Source organism: Acomys minous, assembly GCF_964271855.1.
Source record: "Acomys minous genome assembly, chromosome: 9".
Taxonomy (NCBI): domain Eukaryota; kingdom Metazoa; phylum Chordata; class Mammalia; order Rodentia; family Muridae; genus Acomys; species Acomys minous.
The window spans coordinates 15,885,713-15,911,586 of NC_140490.1; the positions used below are offsets into that span (position 1 = coordinate 15,885,713).

Sequence of the window (25,874 nt, forward strand, 5' to 3'; positions counted from 1 at the left end):
AGGTCAGGAGCTCTTGCGTCACCACACACTGACATCTGGTGCTCTGCTCCACCAGTGCACCCATGTAGAAAGCAGAAGAGTCCACAACACGAAGTGTTCTCACCAACTGCGCCCCCCGCCCCACCACTCAGGATGCCAGTCATTTAGCAACGACACTGTGCTTAATGGTCACCAAGCAAGGTCTGTGACTTCTGACAGAATCTTTCTAGAATTCCAACACAGTATACAGAATTTTCTTATAAAGATGAGTAGAAAAGTATATTGCTAAATATACGAAGACACCAAGTATTTCAAAATGAGAGCAAGAGCAATACATGCTACTAACTGATGAAACATCTCTCCATCTCAAATGTTATATAAACATTTTTAGTTTTAAAAAGGAAGATTAAATTTGTCAAATGATTTAGTAAAAGCTGTAACAGATAAAAACCACAACTACTCAGCTCAAACTCTTGTCCTATTCATCCCACACTACACAAGCTCTTCTGGGCTCCACGAGTCACCAGGTAACTACATGCTTTGTTGACTCTCAAGAAAGACTCAAGTTTGCAAAAGGTCATCACTTGGGTTCAGATAATATTAATGAAGAGAGTTGGTAAGACCTCAAGGAAGTAATGAACTACTTTCTGATTGGCTTAAAGGTCCACCCCACATGATTAAACCTATACTGGATACCTTTATCAGACCAAGAAACTATGGCTAGACGGTTATAGGTCTAGGATAAACCTACTATTATGATGCTAAGTGAACAGATATAAAATCAACTCCGAAAGACCCATATATACTTGTCATTATACTCACATATTAAAGTACCTCTAGGTCCTCATCCAGGAGCTTGTATTTGTAGTGGATAATTATTGATCAATGTAGAGACCCATGATTACTCAGTCATGGCAGAGAATAAGAGATGCAGAATGTGCATATACACTCTGCTCCTTCCTCCAAAGGCTCAGGCACCATTGCAGAAGAGGGAACATAAAAATGTAAGAGCCAGAGAATGTGGATGACAAGGCGAGTATTTCCTGGACACAGCAGGCCATTGCATATGCGAACTCATAACAGTTGTGGCAGCCTGTGAAAGCCTGAGCAAAGCAAATCCCAGCATGAAGAGGAGAGCTGGGCACAAAGCTCCACCCCTAGTGTGGGGGTGCTTCTGGCAACTGATGGCTGCTGGGAAAAGCTTTCTCTAAGAGCACAGGGGCCAAAGAGTAGCCCATGCCCCAGTAAAAGGCCCCACACCAGAGAGTGTCTGCACAGAGTAGCCTGGCCTTCATCACGATTGGGGGGTGGATCCTGGAATATTTGGTGACGGTGAGTATGACTAAAATACAAACAAAATTCTCAAAGAATAAAAATATTCTTAAAACAGCACAACAGAAAAAAGAGAGTGGAAAGCCACACATTCAGGGCAATGTTGCTCCTGTGTGTGTCGCTTAATCTGAGCCCTGGCTACAGCCAACCTAGTTGAGAGTGTGGTCCCAGGAAGGTAAAGTCACCTGTTTAGCACTATAATTGTCTCAAAACAACATCCAACCACTATATCAAGTAAGTGTCCTCAGGATGGTGGAGTCTGTGATAAGAACCTCCTAGGAAAAGCCACTAGTAGGAGCCATTTGCCACAAGACTTCTTTTGTGTGGAGTACCATGAGGGTGGCATTCTGTAGGTCTACAGATGGTAAATTTGTAAAAAGCACTGCATCTAGAAAGCAAGTCCATGTTCAGAGTAAATGTCTCTTTTGTTGAAGAAAAAAAAAGCTCACTGTTTCTTGAATGATAGAAGAGGCTCAGCACTCCCTGCCACCACGGGGAATGGTCTCCCGTCAGGGACTCAGTGCTGCTCCATGCTTCTGGAGGCCCAGATACTTAGCAATGACTAGTACAGCTGACTGAGTATAGCCTGGTTGCTCTTGGTGAGTGGCAACCAAGCTGAACCCATACATAATTTCCAATAGGGACAAATAGGCAGATTTTTCATGAGCTACTGAGCAATGGCAGGGTCATGAAGGTAAATGACTGCTGCCTGCAGGACAATATCCTATGCACATGGCTTCTGTCATCTACTGAAGCCACTCTTCATGAGCACTCACATGAGACATCGGGATCTACATGGGGTCTGCCTACTTAGAAAGCTCTATCTATATACCTTTGTTACTAATTTTTCAATTATGTTTCTTCTAAGGCCTTGACCATCCACCTGGCTAAGGCACTGGCTATCACCTAAGTTTAGCTTCCAACCATTTCTTCAAGAAAAATGAAGAACCGAGGGGGCTGGAGAGATGGCTCAGCGGTTAAGAGCACTGGCTGCTCTTCCAGAGGTCCTGAGTTCAATTCCCAGCAACCACATGGTGGCTCACAGCCATCTATAATGAGATTGGATGCCTCTTCTGGTGGACAGGTACACATGTAGGCAGAATGCTGTATATGTTATACTTTTTTTTAAACTTTAAAAAATAGTTTTAAAAAAAAAGAAAAATGAACAAACAAGCACACCAACCAAAGTTATTCCCAGTAGGTACATTATCCTCCATCATGATGCTGCAGAAATGTCTCAAAAACAGCTATGGTGGTACACCATCAAGTGATGTAGGTAATCCACAGAAACAATACAGAGGCATGTGGAGCCCTTATTTCTCCTGTCAACTTATTATAGGGAACTCCTCATAAGAACATAGGTGCAAGCTAGGGGAAAAAAGCAGTATACGAGGGATGGGGATCATGGATACTTGGACATTTTTTTAATGGAACTTCTTTGTGCCTTCAGGGTTGTGGCGGTTGATTGAGAATGGCCTCCATTGGCTCATTTATAAGAGTGTTTGGTCCCCAGTTAGTGGAACTGTTTGCGAAGGATTAGGAGGTAGGACCTTATTGGAGGAGGTGTGTCACCGGGTAGGCTTTGAGATTTGAGATGTCCCTTCCCAGTTAACATTCTCCTTGACTCTTGCTTGTGGGTCAGATGTTAACTCTTGGCTACTGCTCTGGTGTCATGCTGGCCTGCCTGTCACCATGATGCTTATGGACTCCAATGCCCTGGAACCACTATCTCCCAAACCAAATGCTTTCTTTTGTAGGCTGTCTTGGTCATGGTGCTTTGTCCTAGCAAGAGGAAAGTAACTACAAGAGTCTACTCAGGAAGAACCTCACATCTAACACTTCTTTCTGATAATCAAGTGCTGCTGTGTATGCCCAATTAATGGCTTGGTTGTTCATAGAGAAGCAATATCTACTTGGTTCTCCACAATTTGCAGTTTCTGCTAAGGTGTAAAGTAGGCTAACAACCTGCTTCTCCAAAAGGAAGTGGTTCCCACAGGGATTGCAGGACATTGGTCCACAATCCTAAGGGTCTCTGGAGCACTCCAAGAGGTTCTGAACAGCATTGCCACCACCGACTATTAAATCTGCTGAGTGCAAGCACTAGGGAAGCTTACACGGTAGTCTACATTTGTAGCAGAGCCTTCTCTGGAGAATTCCCTTAGGCAGAAACATCTGAGGAATATGTTACCAGTAAGGAGCTCCGGAGGCTCACCAGGCAGTACTTCCTTATTGGTACAGAAGCCAGATACAGCAATTTATCCTTCTTCATAGAACTGGGTATTTCAACATATCCTACAAACTTGAACTCCTAGAAATTTCAACCACAGAAGTTCCTTTTAGTTGTATCTTCCATTCTCTGACACGAAAATGTGTTGTGAGTAAATCCAGAGTATTTGCTACTCGTTTACCATAATGGCCTGTGTGATACCTTATGGAAGGAAAAGATGGTTGAAATCCCTTTTAACTAAATTAAGACAGAACTGAAAAGCTGATCTGTCTGAGCACGGACAGTGAAGGGAATTCCTGGCTTTGCCAACTGAAGAAAACTACTTTTAATGACATCTATGAAGCTCCTCAAATTTTTTGCTCATTTCTTGTCTGGTTGTTGTTCTTTGACCTATAGAAATTCTTACTATATTATAAATGTATATCCTTTGTCAAGTAGATGTTTTGTGCATAATTTTTTTCTATTCTGATACTTGCCATTTTGCTTTTAGAATGGTATACTTGGAAGAGCAAGTTTTTAGAGTTTGATGAAGTCTAATTATTTTTTCCCTTAGCAGTTTCAGAGTTTTGTGTTCTGCTGAGAAAATTTTTACTAAATATAATGATGCTAAATTTTTTCTTGGATTTACTCCAAGAAGTTGTACGCTTTTATATTTTAATTAAAGACATCATTTATGTGTACTTATGTATGTCTTTTGTGTGTATGCCACATATGGTATGTGTGTGTGCACACATGTGTGTATGTGCACATGCACAGAAGACAGAAGGTGCCTGATTCCATTTCAGGCAGATGTGAGCCATCTGACATGGGTGCTGGGAACTGAACTTGGGTCCTATGGAAGGATAGCAAGTGTTATTAACTACTGGGGCATCTCTCTAGTCCAAAATACGTTTTTTATTATATTTAGTTCTGTGGCCCATTTTGAGTTCATTTTTATAAAAAGTATGAGGTAAAGGTTAGAGGGGGGCTTTTTTGTTACATAAATATGGAACTGACCATAAGATCATTTGTTGAAAACATCTTTTCCTAATTGTTTGGCATCTTTAAATTCACATCTTCTCTGCCCTCTTCACATGGTCATAAAGAATATTCAGAAACTTAAAATGCTACCATTATTAGTCCTGACTACATCCTGATCCAGAGACAGGTAACAGAAGAAAAATTCAACCTGGAGTGGGAGACTTGACAAATAATGTGTTGTCATTTCCCTTATCAGCTATTAAAATGCTTTGTAAGCTGTAAAATGTTAAATAAATGCAATGTATTGTGTTTCCACCCAGAAACCCTTGTAATAAAGGCCTTTCTTGCTTTGCATGATGGTTCAAGGCCATAAATACGACTATGTAAACTGAAATTGCAAAAATATCTGAAAAATCAATAGGAAAGTATGATTGTTTCATGCCCCTTAAACTTTTTGTCAAAACTTTAAAAACTCCTGCTGATTATAAATATATAAAAAAAATTTTAAAGCAAGACTTGTATTTTGAACACTAATGTAAAACATTTACGACACAGTTAAAGCACTTTATATTTAGTTTGAACAGGGCTGTCTCCTTCCTTTCATTGCATAACTATCCTGTCTGGATTGTTGTAGTCCTGCCTACACTTGGGTTTGTTCCACTGTTGTGACACTATCCTACAGGTCCCGCAATCTCAGGCTCCTAGCCAGCACTTTTCTCCCAGGTGGCCTTCGTCCTAATCACCCCAACTACACAATGCTTTCATTTTGGTAAGTCACCCTTCAGCAAGTCCCTCTCGAACAGCAGTAGAGTCAATCTTCTGTTTGGTGACAATATCATATGCTCCCAGTCAGCTCTAAGGACATTTGTGTTCAATTCTAATTTTATCCCCAGAATTATAGTTTTTCTTTTTTCTTCTTTAATTTTGCTGTCATTGACTGCTGCCTTTGTCAGTCAGTTCTCCCTAAGTACCTGTGTGTAGAGTGCCACATGGGCTTCTCACTGGGAGATAAAGGGGCAACAGAGCTGCATGCACTTCTGTCTGTTCACACAACACAAACACATGCTGAAGGACGCCAGGTCGGACCCTGTTTGCTGCCCAGCTTTTACTGGCACAGTGATTTGTACACTGAGGAGTTTACAGTCACAGTTTTACATTTGTGACCACTCATGGTTAATCCACAGTGAAAACTGAAATCTGAGCCAACTCACACTATTTTACACTGTGCTGTATGAGTGGCAGTGTGTGTGTGTGTTGGGCTTTGCAAAGTGAGGACTAACTCAACCAAGGGCAAAGAAATGATTTTTGGTTTTCTTGACATGTCATCAGAACTTGCTGTGTGTGTGTGTGTGTGTGTGTGTGTGTGTGTGTGTGTGTGTGTGATGAAAAGCCAGAGATGCTTCCATAGTTCTCACCTACACAGGCTGATATTCAGATTAGACTAGACCGTGTTATGAAGTAAGCAAATCTTAAAATAGAACTTAGTTGAATTATAGTTTAAGCATAGCAAGAGCTTTAAGATGATTTTCCTTTTTTTAAATCACTTAAGTGAACTGTTTTGCATCTCTATACCTCCTTGTCAACTTCTGTGCCCAGGGAAAGAATTCAAACAGGATCATGTACATGTTTACTTAATTTCCTCAAATGCACTTCTTATTTCTCATAATCCTGAGAGCATCATTAAAAAAAGTTTTTTTTTTACTTTCAGTCTTGTTAAGAGTAATTGCACATGTAGGGACAAAAAAATCAACATATGAGACCTTTGACCTTTCAGAGTAGCGTCACATTGTCTACACTACTAAAGTGTTGTATAGTGACTCACCGACCAGACTTTCAGAGAACCTCACTAGTGAGTTTCATATTGTCTCATAGAAGTGACAGAACACACTGGTTTAAGCATCTTGAAAAGGTGCTCACTGCTGTATAATCCAAGCTATCTGATCTGAATGAGCTGACAGAACATAAAAGTATCTATTGTATCTTGGTAGATGCTGTCTCTCTCTGATTTGTACTATCTCAGATCTATCTAGAGAAACAAAGAAAACCACGGAAACATAATTTGGTAAGTAGGAAGAGTACTTGCTCAGAAGATACTAGAGCCCTTGGAAAATCACCACATCTAGCTTCAAGGAGAACAACAAAGGTTAGGCTGGCACGCTAGGGAAGGCAGAGGGGCTACCACAGCAGAGAAGGAAGGTAGCTCTTGCATGGGTTGAAGGTTTAGTCACATAGAGGAAGAGAAGAAATGACTTCCAGGAACCCAAAGAAGCTACAAAGACAAACACCAAGGGGAACTTCGCCATGACAGTACCAGAGGGTCATGGAAAAGGACAGTTGGATGTCCTGACTATGTGACAAGAAAATCACTTCAGTGGCTACTGTGAATGGGTAAGAAAGGGACACAGTGGAGAGGACAGACACTAGCTGAGAGGGAGAAGACACTTAGTCCAGGTTGGCAGCAATATCAATAGAGAACTGTGGGAAGACTCCAGAGGTACTGAAGAGGGGGAAGGGAAAGAATTTGTAAGCATCTTTTGCATACAACAAGAGAGCCAGCATTCTGGCTTGAACAGCATTTGATTATATCAAGACAGAAATAATGGAAGAGGGACAAGTTAGTAGAAAAAATGGTAAAAGTGACATAGAAATTTTTGACATTAAAAGAGATGATCATGAGATAAAATTATTACTAAGACTATTATCATATTTTGGTTTCTCCTCTTTCGGTGATTGATATTGACAAATGCTATGAGCAAATACACTGAGGAACAGGAAACCATCCTGCCTTCCATACCACGTAGAGAAGCGATGGGTACAGCTCTTTGGATATAATCAAACTGCAGCTGCCCACTGGGAATTAGATTGATGAGTTAGCTTTATTGGCTAGGGCAGACATAAAAAAGCCCCATTGCATTTTAAACCATCTCCCAGGGAAGGCTAAGCCAGGATTAGGATCCAGGATGTCTCAGACTCTGTTTTAGATGGCAATCAAGGCTAACGGGCTGTGTAAGTGGTTCGCTGACAGTGCTCAGAAGAGACCCTGTGTGCTAGAGTATGCCCAGCTAATCCACTGCAAGCTACTAGAGTTCTTCATGGTAAAGCTCAAAATCTGTCATGCAGAAAGTGAGTCTTTACCTTTTTCCAACTGTTAATAGGAAAATAATTTAAAATTTCTTGCTTACATGGAAGAATATCTCGGTATCTGTTTTTGTCTCTGTTGTGTACTTGATTCCCACAGTTGAAGTCATCAGGCATAGTCATTTGTTCTAACTCCTTCAAAGAGGGACAAAAAGCCATGTATTTAAAAAGAAGGAAAATCTCCCCTTGTTTAGCGTTTATTATCCTTACATACCATATAGTGTGACTTGCTATTCAGTGTTATATAATAAACCAGAGAGAGTAGAACCTCATCCAGTAAGGACTGCATACAATATCATAAGTTAAGAACATGAATCAATGAGTTTCTTGATTTAAAAAAAATGTTAAATTCTCAAAACAGTTTTATCCCTGAATACTATTGTTTACCCTTTCATAAAATATAAAATAGAATACTTAGTTCTTAGGATCTAATTATAACATCATTTTATAAACAAAAATAACTATAATAGAACTGTATAAACAAACAGCTACACAAAGCCTTACAATTTACTCCTTAAAGGAATTATAGCTGAGTTACTGACTAAAGAATTCTCTTCCTCCCCAAAAGAATTCTTTAACAAGTATAAATTCATGAAAATTTGCTGGTCATGGTGGCACACAGCTTTAATTCCAGCACTTGGGAGGCAGAAGCAGGTACATCACTGTGAGTTCGAGGACAGCCTGGTCTACAAAGTGAGTCTAGGACAGCCAAGACTACACAAAGAAACCCTGTCTTGAAAAAAAAAAATAGCTGAGTTACTGACTAAAGAATTCTCTTCCTCTCCAAAAGAGCAAGTGTGAATGCATGAAAATTTATCAAGCATTTATTTCCAGATACTGGGATAAAAAGACAAAATAGAAAAATTTCCCATCCTTAAGCAGTGAATATAATATGTTTAATAAAATATCATGTGACTTACAGAAACATAAGTTTTAATGACAGTGTCTAATTGTGCCTGAAGCTACATAAAGAAAATGCCAAGAAAGTGAGCAACATTTAACCTGGGTCTTAGTGGGTCAGCAAAAGTGACTATGTGAGTTGTAATGTGTGTAGAAGGACAAAGGAAAGACGGCAAAGCGTGTCCTTCTAGGTACTGCATAGTAACAAGAGTGCCGAGTATCTGATCTAACTCAGAGGCAGGATAAAATTAGGAAAGACCCTGCTTCATCGTCCTTTGGTATCCAAAAGGAATTTATCGCAGGACTCCCATAGAAATAAAAATCTATACATGTTAGAGCCTGTGTATAAAATGGGGAGTGAGGAAGTGTTTGTACATGACCTATGCAATTATCTCATATGTAAATGATCTTCAGATCACTTACACTCAATATAATGTATATTTGACATACATTGTTACACTGTATTGCTTAAGGTATAAAGGCATAGGCATCTGTACATGTCAACAGTGCCAAATATTTTTGATCAACAGTTCACTGAGACCAGTAATTTGGAACCCACATACACAGAGGGCCAATGGTACAAAAAAGCCTAGGAAATATCAATCTTTTTATTCTAGTATATATTAATAAAGCCAGAGACTCTGTATATTTAAATTTTTATTTGCTAATTTCTGTGTATCCAATGTTGAACCACCAGTGCTTAGAGAAGTGCTGACAACTGCTGCCATGGAAGGTGCTCGCCTCTAGGGCCAGGCTGGCAGTTTTCACTCTTCTGAAAGCCAATTCTAAAACCAACCCTGAAAGAAATCTTTAAGAAGAACCAGAAGAAAAATCACACAGCAATAATGAAGACTAGTCAGTGAATTAATAATAAAGTCAATTTCTTTAAAAATCTAAGATAAAATGCCATCATTCATTATTTGAAAAAAATTATTTTCAGTAGTGTCTTAAGATAAACAGAGAGATACACAATAGTGGTTCCTTCCAAACACCTTAAAACGAGTTACATGCTAACTGGATATTGAATGAAATATTAAAACATTAAAAACATTTAAATAGTACTAGAAAAGTATAAAATAATTATTATATTCTTACACTGAAATGGATATTTCTAAAAAAAAAATAGATACAACATAAAAACCCAAAAGTCCTTTTATCACTGAATTTCACTACTAAAAATTCATTATTCCCTTATGATAAACAATATAGATGCATGTGTTCACATCTATATGTATAAATATACTATATAGAGAACACACAAAAGGAATAATTTCTTTATTATATGAAAATAATAAGCACATATTTGGGTAACAAACTGCATATAAATATGCAATGCTTAAAAACATGGAAAGACAATTTTGTATCTTATAATAAAGAAATGACAGATAATCAACAAAAAGTCATGATGAACAAATGTGAAAATTTGACAGTACAAAATACTGTCTTTCAAGAAGTTTGCTCTTTAAAATGACACATGTACAATAAGCATATGAAGAATGGTTGCTATTTAAAAAGCAGAGTAGAACAAGCTAAATGTCCTGCAACTATTTCAAGAAATAAAGATATCTAGCATGCAATTAACTCAAAGATACAACTGTATGCAGTGGTAACGTGAATGAAAATTGTGTGTTATAGAAGTTTCTCTAAAGGAGTAGACTTGTGAGTAAGAAACATGCCAACACTTCTTTAAGTTTATAATAAGCCTAATAGTTAAAGAGTCCCTAGAGGGAAATGGGAGGGAGAGAAAGGGACAGTATCTATATACTTTATAGCCTTTTATGCTACATGATTATTTCTACCATGAATATTTATTATTTTTAAAATACAGTATTTAAACTACAAGCAATGTACTCAGTTTAAAAAAAAAAGAATAAAAGGAAAGAAAACTTCTGGTTGTGGTATAAGAAAGGAAACTATAAACTTTTCTCTAGCCCAACATATTTACCAAAAACTCATGGATGATATCAAAGTCTTCTTTTTTCTGGAGCATTTTCAAAGACTCCCTCAGGGCAGAGAGCGAAGAATTGTTGAATATTAATGGTTTAATCTGAGCCAACTGAGTTAGCTCCTTTTCAGAGACAGTTGTTTCAATGTCTGAGAAACAGAAAAGTTTCTATTTAGACAGTAGACACTTGAGGGATATTTTGTGGGGGTTTTTTTTCCATGTTTAAATACAAAGTTTTAAACTTAAACAGAAGTTTACTTTTCCAGAAGAGTCTAGAAAATAGGCTATTGTTAAAATAGGTTAGCATTGTTTTAGGAAAAAATATGCTATGTATCTTGAAGCTCTAAAAGCATAATTTATAGACAAGATTCGTTCATAGTTATGACATATAAAGTAGACCAAAGCATATTCTGTCTTGTAATATGAACATAATGTCTAGACTGACAACTATACCAAGGAAAGAATGCTTAAGACTACAGATTAAGAAAAAAACAAAGCTTTCTGCCCTCCATGGAATCAAGTATTTAGAAGTCCCTGGAGCCTAAAAGGGAGGGCATAGAGATTCCAACACAATGTCTCACTTTACAGAAATAGAGCAAACAACACCAAACACATCAAAAGACAGAGAGGGCCTAAGTATTATAATTAACAAGACATAATAACAGATATATACCAACACATAATAATAATGGAAGAGTGTGTTCTTTATCAAATAGCACATATGGAATCCATCATTTTATAATGAACTGTAGGTCACACTGTCAGTATAAGTTCCAAGTATCTGAATTTTATAAACATTATCTGTAGGTCAAAAATACAATAAGTCTAGAAGTTCATAGTAAAATATATTTTAAAAGTTTCACAATTTTAAGGTAAAATATTGAAGTTCTCAAAATCTCTTTGCAAAGAAAACAGTGTGAACACAAATTAAGTTACTAAAATTAAGTTACTACTAATAAAAATGAGATAAAATCAATTAAACAAAAGAAGGAGATGACCATTCCCCAAAGCATAAATAGCCTTGGGCAGGTTATCTTATCCTGGAAAATCTTGGAATGTCTTTAGAAGCTCTTTAGAAGGGCAGGAGGAAGAGGCTATTGGGTGGATGGACAGCCAAAGAAATCCTACAATTCTTTGTAAGCTTCTGTAACAATGGAATGAAAGGCAGTATAAGTAGACCTTGAGAGGAGATATAATTCTCACAACAGAGAAACAGAGAAGGCTATTTTGATTACCTTTGAACCACAACAAAAACAAATGAACAAAAGTATTAAAGCCTTAGAGATCCATTTGTGTACTATATCGTATCAAGGCCAAAAGTCATTTCATCATTTTGACTGGTGCAGAAAAAGCATTTAACAAAATTCAACATCTTTCATGGTAAAACAAAACACGTAAATGCCAATAAATTAAAATGTCAAGGCATGCTGGGTATGGTGGTGCACACCTTTAGTCCCAGCACTCAAGGAGGTAGAGACATGCCAATCTCTGTGAGCTGGAGGCCAGCCTGGTCTATAAAGCCAGTCCAGGACAGCCAAGGCTATACAGAGAAACCCTGTCTCAAAAAACCAAAAAAAAAAAAGAAAAAAATTAAGGCATGTATAATAAAAGTTGTGCATTATAACCCACTGAAAATATACTGAATGAAAAAAGCTAAACATTTTTCCTCAGAGAGCATGAATGAAATAATGTCCATTTTTATACAATTATTCAATAGAGCATTGAAAATCTTAGCCAGTTTAAAAAAAAAAAAAGACAGAAAGGTTTTGTAAAACACGAAGGAAGTGAGAGATTATTCATTAGTAGCTGGCATGTTTTTATATGCCTATTAGCTAATCAATATTGAATAAAACAAAGCAGTAAGAATTTCAATGCCTGATCTTAAGATATTGCAAGGCTACAGTAACCAAAACAACATGATACTGCTACAAAAATAGGTACACACCAATGAAACAGCTCACAAAAAGAAATCTGTAACGTCTAAAGACAAACAATTCTCAACAAAAGTACCAAACTACACACTGGAAAATAACAGTTCCTCTAATGCATGGTTCTGGGAAAACTAAATATTTACATACAGAAGAAAAAAAAAGAAGAAGAAGAAGCTGGGCCCTATCTTTCACTGCCTGTCAACATCCAAATGGACCAAATGCTTTAATGTATGGCCTTAAATTATAAAACTACTCACTTCAAGAAAACAAAGAAGAGTTTCAAGAAATTCACATAGACAACAACTTTTTTAATAAGACCCCAAAAGGATGCTATGCAAAACTGGATATCTATCTTCAAAGAATGAAATTAGGTCTATTATGTCCTGTCCTGCACAAAAGTAAGATGAAACTGGAATAAAGACCTCAAATTAAAATCCGAAAAGCTACCACAGTTCTATGCCCTCTGCACCACAGCAGTTGAATTCCTGGGTGACTGTTTTTAAACCAGAGACCCTTTCAGCTGCATTTTCAATTCAGCTAATTTCCTTCAAATTAGTTTGAAGGAACCTCTAATGGGTGGAACCTGATCCTCAGGGCATGCATTTCCCTATATTTCTATGGATAGTTAGGAAGTTTCTTTTTAATGACAGCAATTTCTTTTTAAAAATTGCTAAAAGCTACTCTCTCTGTACCTCCTTACTTTAAACTCACTTATGACCCTTTTCCTTACCAAACTGCATATTTTTTCATATCTTTTTGCTCTCTCACTAAAGCACTGCCTAATGGCAGTGAGTAGTAACCACACCACAGCCCTATGCAATGCTGTCTTAAAATTTTCTCAGCCAAATGACTTAGTCCATTACTTTTGAATTTATCCTTGCTCAAAATGTTAAGACATGGGCATAGTGCAGATAAAAAGTTTGCTTAGTGTAATATGAACAGCTTCTAGGTGAGTTCCCCAAACAGTCCTTGTTCTCTTCCACAGCCTCATTTCGCAGACCTCCACTGTCTACATATGCCTCCATATTCTGGTCTTCTAAGAACCCATCTGAAAGGCCTGTTAAATTCCTCTTACACTGCTATAGTGTCTCTAAGTCCATAGCTTTAGGCTTCCAAATTCTTCCTCCATACCAGTTCAATAATCAATAAATAGAACAACCATACAAAAGAAAAAAGAAGAAAACCAAGGGCTTTATTTAACAACTTAAAGTAGCTTTAACATATATAGAATACTTTATATAAGACCAGAATACAAGAACACCAACAGAGTCAACTAATGTGGGCCTACAGGGCCTTACAGAGACCAACAAAAGGGCACACACGGATTGGAGCTAGGTCTACTACTCATATGTAACTGATGGGCAGCTTGATCTTCATGTGGGTCCCCTAATAAGGGAGCCAGAGCTGTCTTTGACATAGAGTCTGTTGCCTACTTTTGACCACTTCCCCTAGTGAGGCTGCCTTGCCTGACCTCAGTGGATGAGGATGAGCTCAGTCTTGATGTGATTTAATGTGCTGGGGTGGGTTGGTGGTGAGGTTCTCATTTTCTGAGGAGAAAGAGAAGATAGGAGAAGAGGGTACAAGGATGGGACCGGGAAGAGAGGAGGGAGGGGGTAACAATCTGGTTGTAAAGTGAAAAAATAAACTTAAAAAGGTAAAGAAAAAAAGGACAGAATATATAATCTTCAAGTAAACATGGATGTTTTCCAGAAACAATCATAAACTAGGCCACAAATTAAATATCTATGAACAGATCTTAAAAGATTTAGATGATGAAGACTATTTTCTTTAAGCAAAAGAAAATTATATGAGTCAATAACAAAGAAAACTAGAAAACTAAAATATCAGAGGAAAGAAAACACACTCTTAAACGGCCAGTGAATTATACTCTTAAACAAACCAGTGAGTAAATTACAAAGACCTGGAGATGAAAGCCAATAACACAGCATAACCTACCAAACAGTCAAATAAGTTCTAAGGAGAGAGTTTATAGCCATAAATGATTAACAAATAAAATATTTCAGAACAGCCACCTAGCGTTGCACCTGAAGGAACCCATAAAAAAAGAGATAATTTAATGAAATAAGAAATATTCAAGCAGAGATAACTGAAATACAAAGTGTCAGAGATAAAAACCAATGAAACCAAAATGTGCTTGTTAACATACATCAACAAGATTGGGTAACTTTAAGTCACATGGTGTCTTAAGTGTCGCCAGAGAACAGTGCAGTGAAGGGTCTGGTCTCTCCAGCACAGCTCTACTGTGAAGTGGGGAAAGCTCTCAGAGTTTGGTCTAATGGGACACTTCAAATCACTGTCCCTTGTCTCTCATATCCACTGGGTAGCAGCTCTGCTCTACCACACACACTGCACAATATACTGCCTTGCCACAGTCCCAAACCAACAGGCAACCAGTTGTGGACAAGAACCTCAAAGCTGGGAGTTGATATACATCTTGTTTATGAGAAAATTACCTTCTGGCTAAAGTAATGAAAATTTGACTAACACAGATGGACACAGAAAAATATTCAAGTGACTAAAATTGTCATGGACCATCTCAGTCAGGTATAGGTCATTGGAAACAAGAGTTCTCAAAGCGTCGGTGGGCAAAGATCAGCGAGTGACACTCAGATTCAAACAGTACCTCTGGGTTTGTCTCTGTCACTCGCCGATCTTTGCCCACTGACGCTTCGAGAACTCTCATTCCCAAGGACCTATACCTGACTGAAACGGTCTGTGACATTAAATCAAAAATAAAGGCGAGACTATCAATACAAATCACTAGGAAAGTCAAAGTGCCACAAAAACAATGTCCAAACCTTACACAAACAAAGTCAGATAACCTAAAGGAAATGGAAAAATGCCTAGGAACACAATGCCTACCAGGGAAAAATCACAAAGATTTAAAAGAGTCTGGAAAGACTCTTAGCTAAAAATAGGGCTGGATTAGCATTTAAATTTTTTCAAAGTAAAGCCCTAGACATGGTGACTTCACAAATAAATGTTAACACACATTTAAAGAAAAAATAACAAATTTCCTCCAAATATTCCAAAGCCAGAAGGAGGGTAGAATGCTAAAGAACTGATTTTGTAAGGACAGAATTATCCTGATGAGCCAAAGCCAGGTAAAGACAGCAAAAAAGAAACCCTGACAAACACCACTTAACTTTCTAACAAAATGTAGCAAAGTACATACTCAGCAGGGCATTAAACAGTTCATAATTAATGTGGACTTTTTGCTGAAATGTAAGCATGCTTTGTCATTAGAAATACTTCAAAGTAACAGAACACAGTAATAGAATGAAGGGGAGAAAATGTACAATCATTGCAAGTCATACAGAACAAGCATTTAACAAAATTAAACATCTTTCATCTTCAAAGAGTTAAATAATCTAGGAATAGCTTAAAAATACAATTTTATTAAAGCCATATATGAATACCCACAGCAAAACTGTAAGCTTTTGCTCTGAAATAATAAATATAGCAAAAGGTGATGCTTTTGCCACTTCTGTTCAGCATGATACTGGATGTCCTGGCAATGATAATGGAAATTCTAAGAAGAAATATAGAACTAACTAAACTGGAAAACAACAGTGAAATTATCACTGTTAATCCATAATCCAACATGACTAGTATCCTTATAAAAGAGGGTTAGGATAGAGACACCTATAGGAAAGGCATTTGAAGGTAATGATCTCCAAGCACCACGTAAAGCCTCGGGATCAATCCACGCGCTGACACCTTGACTGTGCGCTTTAGTTCCCTGAACTGTGAAGAAATAAATTTCTATTGACCAAGCCATCTGCTTGTCACTGAAATGAAAAAAGACAATAATACACATATGTATTTAGAACCTCACATGCAAACAAACTGTAGGCCCAGATGACTTCAGATGGAACTTGTTACGTTCCGCCAAACATTTAAGGAAGCAATTGATGCCAATTTTACATAGTCTTTAAGAAATCAGAAGTGAAGAAAAAGGCTTCTAACCTTGTGACGACAGCAGCACCCTAACACTAAATCAAGACAGAGACACCATCAAACACTAAGAGATAAATATTTGTTCTGTGAAGTTCCAAGACTGATCAAAAATAGTCATAGTTTTGGGTTTGAATGAGTTTATTCAGTATAAAGCTAGCTAAAGTAAAAGAAAAAAATAGTACACATGCATGTGCATGAGAAAGACAGAGACAAAGAAGCATCAAATCAGATATACGCAGCAGCGGAAATTGACCGGAAAAGCCCAGCATGCAGACAGTTACTTCCCGTGGCTGAATGTCTCGTGGCTCAGCCTCCAGCTTCTCTGTCCCACTGAGAGTACTTCTGTATCACGGGATAAAACATCCCTTGGAAGTGGCTCGCTTTCTAGCTGCTCTCACAATGTTTTTACTTGGGCTGTTCTGCTGTTCTCTTCCTCGCTGTCACAAGGAGGGATGCAGGTCGTCCTTAGACCAGAGTTCTGGAAGGACACTTTAGGACAGACATTGTTGAGTCTGGAATGCAGTTTGGGGGCGACCTCACAGCTAGAGGCAGCTTCTCAGTGAGCTCAACTGGCACATGACAGCTCATCACATATTGTCCACTACACAATTGTCCACTATCACAAAAGCAAGGGTCAAATCTCCACGCAAATGCTGTCACAGAAGGAAGCACGCAATAACAGTAACATAACATGACCATGTTGGTCTCATCCTACGAATGCGATCAACTTCAACATTTTAAAAATCACCCTAAGTGCCCAAATTTGCTCTCAGACTAAAGAAAAAAACTACAAAAAGTAGTTTAAAATTCAAAAGGCATCCACAATACAGTGATTCTTTTAAAGATTAACTTACAAATAGGGTTCCTTCGGGGGTTTTACACCTATTTTAGTTCATCCTCCCAACTCTCCCTTCATCTCCCTATTCTGCCTCCCATGTCTTACCTTTTCCCTTCTATCCCCTTGAAAGCCCCACTGCCCTCCCCCACCAGACACACAGGTCGCTACCTAGTTTCCTGTCCTTTACCCGTATTTATGTCCACATTGGCATTTGTTATCTTATAGTTAGAGGTTACAAACAAGGGAACAGATGGTGTTTGTCTTTCTGAGCCTGGGCTACCTCACCTAAAATGTTTTCCAATTCCACCCATTTTCTTGCAAACGTCATAACTTTATCTCTTTCTATTGTACTTATGTCCCGAGCTTTCATTATCCACCTGTTGATGAGCATCTGAGCATCCAAGCGGATTCCACTTCCTTACCATTGTGAAAGGAGAAGATATGCAGAGAACGCACAGGCACCTCTGAGGCACAATGCAGTCCTTTGGGTTCATGCACCAGACCCTCATAACTGGATCATATGGTGACATTTTTTTAGAAGCCTCCACACTAATTTCTATAGTGTCTGCCCTACCTTACACTCCCAACTGACAATGTATAAGGGTATATACAATGTATAACTACTCTCATGCCCCTCTTCCCTCCCAAATGCATGCCCTCTTATTTCTTATTGTTACACATGCTTGTGCACATGCATACATGTGCACACACACACACAAACACACACCCTGTGGAGTTCACCCAATGTTGTTCTTAGGTACTTGTATCCAGGACTGACCACTTGGGACTGGGCAACCTGCATGGAAGCTTGTCTCTGGAGGAGACTGAAAGTGTCTGTCTCTCAGGAGCCACTGACCACTGAACCACTCATCTAGAAATGGGACCTTGTGGGACGTCCCTCATCCATGTTGGCATATCACCTGATGTTGCTTGTGTCTTGTTCAGACAGCCCCACTCAGTTCATTTTCCCTGATGTTTCTAGAGGAACTATCTAGCAGCAGACATCCTGCTCCTGGCTCTTAATACTCTTTCTGCCTCTTCTTCAGCGAAGTTCCCTGGACCACCGGTGGAGGGGTTGCATTATGCATCAGCTGAGGCTGGGTTCCCCACAAACAGTTTCTAAAATATTTACTGGCCATCTGTATTTCTTCTTTTGAAAACTACTCAGATCATGTGCCCGCTTATGAATTGGATCTTTGTTTCTCTGATGCTTAACTTTTCCAGGTGTTAACACCTTGTCTGAAGTGCAGCTGGCAAAGATCCTCTCCTGTTCTGCAGGCTGCCTGCTTTGTTCTGTTATCAGAAGCTCTGCTTTCAACTGTATGCCATCTCATCTGTCAACTTTAGGGGCTATTTCTTGTGACGCTGAGGTTCTATTCAGTAATTTGTTGCATATACCTGAAATATTTTCCCTTTGTATTAATGGAGCAGTTTCAGTGTTTCTCGTTTTCAACCAGGGTTTTTCAGCCAGTTTGAACTGATTTTTGTACAGTGTGAGAGATGCAGTTTTAATTTCATTCTTTTGCAGGTGGATATCCACTTTTGCCAGCATCATTTATTAAACACACTGTCTTTTCTCACTAATGTTTTTGTGAAAATTAGGTGGCCACAGCCATACCATCTTATTTCTGGACATCCTTGTTCCGTTAATCTACAGGTCTGTCTTTGTTACGACAGCTCTGTAGCATAGTTTGAGGTCAGGTCATATGATGTCTCTGACTGTGTTCTTCCTGTTTAAGATTACTTGTTTGTGATTTTTTGTGTTTCTATGATTCTGACCACCCAGGGACACCGGTCGTTTTATTGTCTAAAGTTTTCTTTAATTTCTTTTATCAGTGTTTAAAATTTTTATTGTAAAGATCCTTCATCTCCTTGGTTAAGTTTATTTCTCATTTTTTGTTTGTTTATTTTTGGTTTGTTGTTGTTTTTGTTGTTGTTGAGGCTACTGTGAATGAGTGTTTTTCCTGACTTCTTTCTAAGCAAATACTTTATTGGTGTATATAAAGTTTAATAATTTTTGTCTGTTATTATGTTTAATTATGTGTGTATGTAGGTGCCTCTGTGTAAGTCTGTGCATATGTGTGCAGAAGACCAAGGATATTAGAAGTGTCAGATCCCTCTGGAACTGAAGTTATAAGTGGTTATGAGGGAGCTGATAAACCTATATTAAAAAAGCAGGCACTCAGGAGGCAATCTCTGTGAGCTCAAGCCAGCCAGTACTACATAGTGATACCCTACCTAAAAAAAGACTCATATGTGTGTATATGTGTATATATGTATACATGTGTGCATATATGTACATACACATACATATCCTGGAATTAGTGAGTTCAAGATAGTCATTAAAAACAGCGAGGGCAACTTACAAGTCAATCATATTTTTTACATATTGGCAATGAAGGGTCTATGTTAAAATATTTTCACAAGTCCCATTTATAACAGCACTAAAACATGAAATATTTAAGATAAAGACCTAAAAAGTACACATAATTTGTTTAATAAAATTTCAGAACCAGAAATTGACTAAAGAAATCAGTGCAGATCAAAAAGATTGAGAAATGAGTCTCTTGGGGGAAATAAGATTACTGGAGTGGAAGTTGAAAATGTCACCTGGTCCTCTGGGCTTCTCATACACAATTAACAGGTAATAGGAGATTATTATATTGCTTGGTATGATAGATTATCATTTTCAAGGGAGAGTTTGAATGCTTCTATCCAACTGGGATAAGAAGGAGTGTGGCTAAAATGCCGCAGGCCTCCTAGGGTATGCCTGAGACAACAGAAGGCAATAGAAAATCATAGTCACCCAATTTAAACAGACTGCTAATTGCTTGGATGTTGAGGAATGAATGCTGCAATCATTTTATCAGACAACACAGACATACACAATCAAATGAGGTGCTTGCTGAAGTGAAAGGCTTCATAGAAAAAAAGGAAAGTCATTATTGAGAGCATATTCAGCACAAATAAATAGGTATGATACTTCCTCCCTCTTTAGTATGAACATATGATAAAATAAATCTCCTTTCTCTTTCATAAGATAGTAAAGGAATGTGAGTTAGAGAAGACCAAGAAGGTAGAATTGTCTCCTTTTCTGGGAAAGAACATAAAAGTCCTTGTACAACTGAAAATGAAGTCTGTCGTGACACATGCTTATCAATATGGACTCTTAACACATTTTGTATTTTAAAACAGTTTATACTGTTATTTAATTGTTATTGAGCTTTTATATTCCTGATTTATAATCAGATTGAAATACTTTTTCATATTTATCTTCTGTAATGTGCCTGTCAATGTCTTTAGCCGTTTTCTATGGACTGTTCTTTATTTGTTAGTACATAACTCTCCATATTCTTAAGGCACTAATTCTTTGTCACTGTGGCCTATAACAGTCAACTCTCAGAGGATTCCAACACTATAGCCTAGGAGGACAACAGCTAGAAATAATGTATTTCTCTCAAGCATCCCTTGGTGTGTTGAGATCAGGCCTTGCTGTAACAGATAGGCCTTGATAGTCCTTTGGGGAAAGAAACAAATTTCATGCCATACAAACATGATTTGTACGTTTTCACTCAGAGATCTTAAGAAAGCAAAAAGGGCCATCATGTCTGAATGCTGGCAGAACTAAAAAGAACAGCCCAGATATAGAGGACATCAGGGTGTGTTTTTTTCTATGGCTCATAATATCACCCCTTTCCTTTTTAAAATCTGGATACCTTGTATTTATTTTTTATTTTTTCTAAAGGCATATACATTTATATCATTACAAATATATAAAAAAGAAATCTATATACAGTAAGAAGAACCAGGAAACAGTTAAGAATTATATAAATGTTACATTCATGGTGTTTTGGCTATTTGTATTTGGCAACCTTGTAGAAAACATCTTTCCTACTTTGGTGAGTCTAAAATTCTGAATGAAAATCAATATCTATCAAATCTCATCTCTGTCAACTTAAAATATCTATCTAGACCTAAAAACCTCTTAATCCTAAACAACTAAGCTTAATTCTAAGACTAAACTATGTGGTCTTCAACCCAACAGAGACTTGAGAAGGAATAAAACTTAATTACCTGAGTGAACTGGAAGTGCAGGTTAGCAGCTTCCAAAATGGAAAAAAAATGACAGTTTGCTGCCTGAACAGTCACCCAAAACACTATAATGTTGGAGCATCATCTTCAGCCTTCTGGCCCAATGTATCTGACAGACATATTTGTGAGGCAGGAACTATTGAAGACTTTTTTACCCTGTCTTGGCAGAGTTTGGCCATCGACTCTGCCTGCATCCAAGCTTGCCAATTTTTGGCAGAATTCGGTCTGTGGCAGAAACGAGGGCATTTTGCCCAGTGGCTGGTTTGATGCATTTGAAGCCATCTCCATAAGGAGGTTCTTTGATGCTCATCTTCTTCTCGAGGTAGGCTGGGTGTTGCCAGGAGTTAACCTGTCTTGTTGTCAAAGAATCTTTAAAATATTAAAAGCATCTTTAAATGCCATATTCTGTAGGTCTCTAAGGTTTTGAAGATCTTTTCTAACTATTTTACCTTATCTATTTATAGGATCATACCTATCTGCTAAACCTAAGATGTATATTCTTCTGATAAAAATAGACTAGTAATTGACATGACCATGATTTGATCAACTAACAATTAACTTGTATTACTTAATTACCCTAAACAGCCTGCAATAGCACTTTCAAGGGACTGGAAGTAAACGTTGTAATATAATTGAATTGCATGGGTTCAATACCTCATATTAGAGTAGACATATACATATAATGTGTGTGGAGAATAATCTTAAATTTGAATTCTATGCCAATGTACCAAAATTAAACTTATTTTATATCAATATACAAAATTCTATCCCAATAAATTAAAAATAACCTTGTATGTTAGTAACAAAACCTGTGATGTGCATGGCTACTTGTTTTGAAAAAAGACAGGTTTACAAAGGAATTTATTTATATTTTATGGACATACTTATATTAGAAGTTCTGCTTTTGCTTAAGCTACAGAAAGCTGTTATGAATATTGCTCATGACCTAATAATATGTAAAAGTTGATGAACTCACTATATTATCTTTCTGTTGAACTATCAAGCAGTTGAGAGCAGGACAACTGAAGACTCTGAAGTCTAAGGTAAGCGAGCCCTCTAAATAGCGACAGGAATTGGAACACAGTCTTACTTACACTAGCTAGGGGGAAAGAGAGGAATCATGAACTGCACACATGGGAATGAAGCCCTCAGACACAAGCAGTGAGTTCATACATGTGATATGGATTGGTATGACACTGTAGAATCCTAAGAAGTCAAGGGTACAGAGTCTGCATACACTCATGGGCTCGACTTCACAGATCTGCAGCAGGTACTCATCAGAAGGTCTGGGAGAACATGAGGGAACCGAAAGGATCAAGTAGTATAGGCTTGGAAGAGTGGGGGGCTACTACCACTGTGGAAAATGCATAGTGCCTGAGTAGGATCTAGCTTCCCCAAAATAAACATCTTAACAATAGATAGAATTGCAGCAACTTTTATTGTAACAAAGTGAAAACCAAATGCAGGTAGGAGAAGGGGACCAACCAAGATTGTACTCCAAAAATTAGGAAAGAAACAGTGCTAGGCCTAGTGTTACAAGGGGCCAATACCATTACAAATCTCCTATCACTGAGGACAAGAAACTTTCTCCCACAGTAGAACTGCCAAAATAGTAGGCAGAGTTGGATGCTATGAGAAGTGCCCGCACTTGCACAAACAGACACATACACACACACACACACACACACACACACACACACACACACACACACACACACAAATACATGCATGCACACACACACACACACACACAGATGGAGGGAGGGAACAATGGAGGGAGGGAGAGAGGGATGGAGGAGGAGAGAGAAAAAGAGAAAGGGAGAGAGAGAATAGGAATGATTGAAGGGTAGAAATTGTTCTCATAAATATGAAGGGCTAGTATTTGCTGTTGTTTTTTAAGTATATAGGTATAGGTCATAAAACTGAAAAGGAGAAGAAGAGATCTTGAGAGGAAGATGAGGCAATAATAGATACAGCATGAAAGCAAAAGCAGGACTATTGGTGATGGAGGAAGGGGCTCATCAAAAGGAGGCTCAAGGGAAGTGGGGAGGACAATAGGGAGCATCATGTAAAAACAACATATTATGAAAGATGCCTAAATGAAATCCATTATTTTGAATACTAACTTTAAAAAATTAATTGAAAACAAACCTTTAATATAAGAAAACAAAAATATAAAATCCTTACAAATTTATTTTCACATTAAAAACTTACCATTGCTCTTTCTTTCATGTCTTATTGAAAAAATATATTTGTGCAGTTGGGTACAGTGGAGCACACCTGAAATCTGAGTACTCTGGAAGGAAGAGGCAGGTGGATCACTGTGAGTTCAAGGCCAACCTAGTCTGCAAAACAAGTCCAGGACAGCCAAGGCTTCACAGAGAAAGCCTGTCTCAAAAACCAAATATATACACACTTCATGCATACCTTTAACAAGTTTTACTACTACCATGGTGCAATACCATACCAGGAAGCACTGGAGAGACAGTCTTTGATGGCCCTGCAGGCTCTGTGTCCATACTTTTCCACCTGGTTCTGTAGAAGTCATTGACATCCCACGCAGCGTCATCACTCTCACTAGAAAAGAAACATGCACGGGATTTGCAGAAACATCTAACACAGACATTTAGAAAAGACTTTAATAATCTCAACACTCAATAGATACCCACCCCCTTCATTTCATTTCAGCCAAGTGTTCCTAGTACTCCTACTTACTCCCGTCGCCTGCATCTGCTCCCTTCTAGGGTAATTCCAAATGTCTAGCACCTACTCACAAACTCCATCTCCCCTCACACTGGGCTTGCAAGCCCTTTGGATAATCCACCTATTCGTTTATTCTCTCCTCTACCTTAGCTAGGCCACAAGAATTATGAAACAACTGGGATTCTGCATAGCAATTTAGAGGCTAGTGCTTCGTAATTCTCCTTCCTGAAGAGCAATTACCACTCCTACAAAGTGCAGACCAGAATGTACTCTTGGAAAACAAACACTTAGATTATCAACTTTCCTCATTACTCCTTATTTGCTTCCTTTAGTGAACTTCTGAATGTTATACACATACATTTTACACAGATACACACATGTAAAAATATTTACATTATTATCTAATACTGTTCTAATGAATATATCTAATGTTATTGATAAATCTCTCTGGAAACACACTCTAATCAAACAGCTTTTGATTTAATATGTAATATCTAAAATTGGACACCTTATGAACATGTTTTATACAACTCTCATTCTTTAGTTTTTTAAATAGAAATTTACTTTCTTCTTATTCTTTTTCCTCAGACACAGTACTAAGAATTCCCCATACTAGTAGTGCCATTAATTAAAAACAGAAATTTCTGTCTGAAAATAAATCAACTGTTTAACAAATCTGAACAGGCACTATGTTTTATGCTACTTCAAAAACACTCTCCCCTCCAGAAGCTCTCTGCACATTTACATAAGCTTTTTATCTACTGAGGTAATACAGATACTAAATATTTTGAGAATTTCTTTTTCTTGTCAATATCACATTTATTATATAATACATAAAATATATTTCTAAGAAAGAGAAATCAGGTTTGGACATCATGAAAAATAAACAGATATTAAGGGTCATTGACCATCATCTCCATTTAGTGGGCCAGATATGAATACGAAGAGAAAAAACAGAAAACTCACTAAATAAATATGTAGTTTTTACCTTTCTGAAGGCTCCTGAAAAAGAAAATCATAATTCTTACTTGAGAATGCCAGATGGGAGGATTTTACCTTCTCTGAATTAACTTTATTCCCAAAAACCTATAGTCATGAGAAAGGAAACAAATTATAGGCACAATTTTAGGAAAATATAGTTAAAAGAAGTATGATTGGCATAGACTTAAGAGTAATAAGATCTTTAATGATGAAATTAAAGTCCTAATCACACAGTCATTAACTGTCAAATGATCACTTGAAAGGCACACTGACTTAGTAAATATTTCCCAGTTTTGCAAAATAGAGTACAGAGTGCTACATTAGTACAAATAATATGCATTTAATACTTAAGCTATCTAAAGCTAATAAAAATTAGTTTTTTTGAAAAATATTGATTATTACTACAAGCTAAGAGAAAGAAAAGAAAGGAAAGAAAGAAAGAAATTCCTGAAAGAAATTCCTGTATGTGCTTATGGTATTCCATTTACTGTTAATAAAAAAATTATTAGCTCTTCTTTGAAGGTTTGGTAGAATTCTGTGATGAAACCATCTGGCCCTGGGCTTTTGGGGGTGGGGGTTAGGAGACTTTTGATGACTGCTTCTATTTCCTTAGGGAATATAAGACTATTTAATTTGTCTACCTGATCTCAATTCAACTTTGGTAAGTGGAATTTATCAAGAAAAATATCCACTTCGTTTAGATTTTCAAATTTGTGGCATACAGGATTTTGAAGTAAGACCTAATGATTCTTTTGATTTCCTCAGTGTCTGTTGTTATGTCTTCCTTTTCATTTCTGATTTTGTTGATCTGGGTAGTGTCTCTGTTTTTAGTTAGTTTGGCTAAGGGTTTGTCTATCTTGTTGATTT

General features: G+C 37.6%; 1 protein-coding gene across 7 annotated transcripts in view; it reads right to left on the bottom strand.

Moving 5' to 3' along the window:
• PTPN20 (protein tyrosine phosphatase non-receptor type 20) overlaps window positions 1–25,874 on the bottom strand; it is a 68,122-nt gene that overhangs the window by 11,437 nt on the left and 30,811 nt on the right. For 5 of the 7 annotated variants that reach the window (XM_084793903.1, XM_084793904.1, XM_084793901.1 and 2 more), the window contains 4 exons: window positions 25,015–25,112; window positions 23,791–23,900; window positions 10,482–10,630; window positions 7,681–7,771 (listed from right to left, as the gene is read on the bottom strand). In XM_084793903.1, the coding sequence (XP_084650029.1) occupies window positions 7,681–7,771; window positions 10,482–10,630; window positions 23,791–23,900; window positions 25,015–25,112 (448 nt within the window). Of the gene's footprint in view, window positions 1–7,680; window positions 7,772–10,481; window positions 10,631–23,790; window positions 23,901–24,992; window positions 25,113–25,874 lie in introns of all 7 variants that reach the window. The other 2 variants (XM_084793906.1, XM_084793907.1) reach the window with 2 other exon arrangements.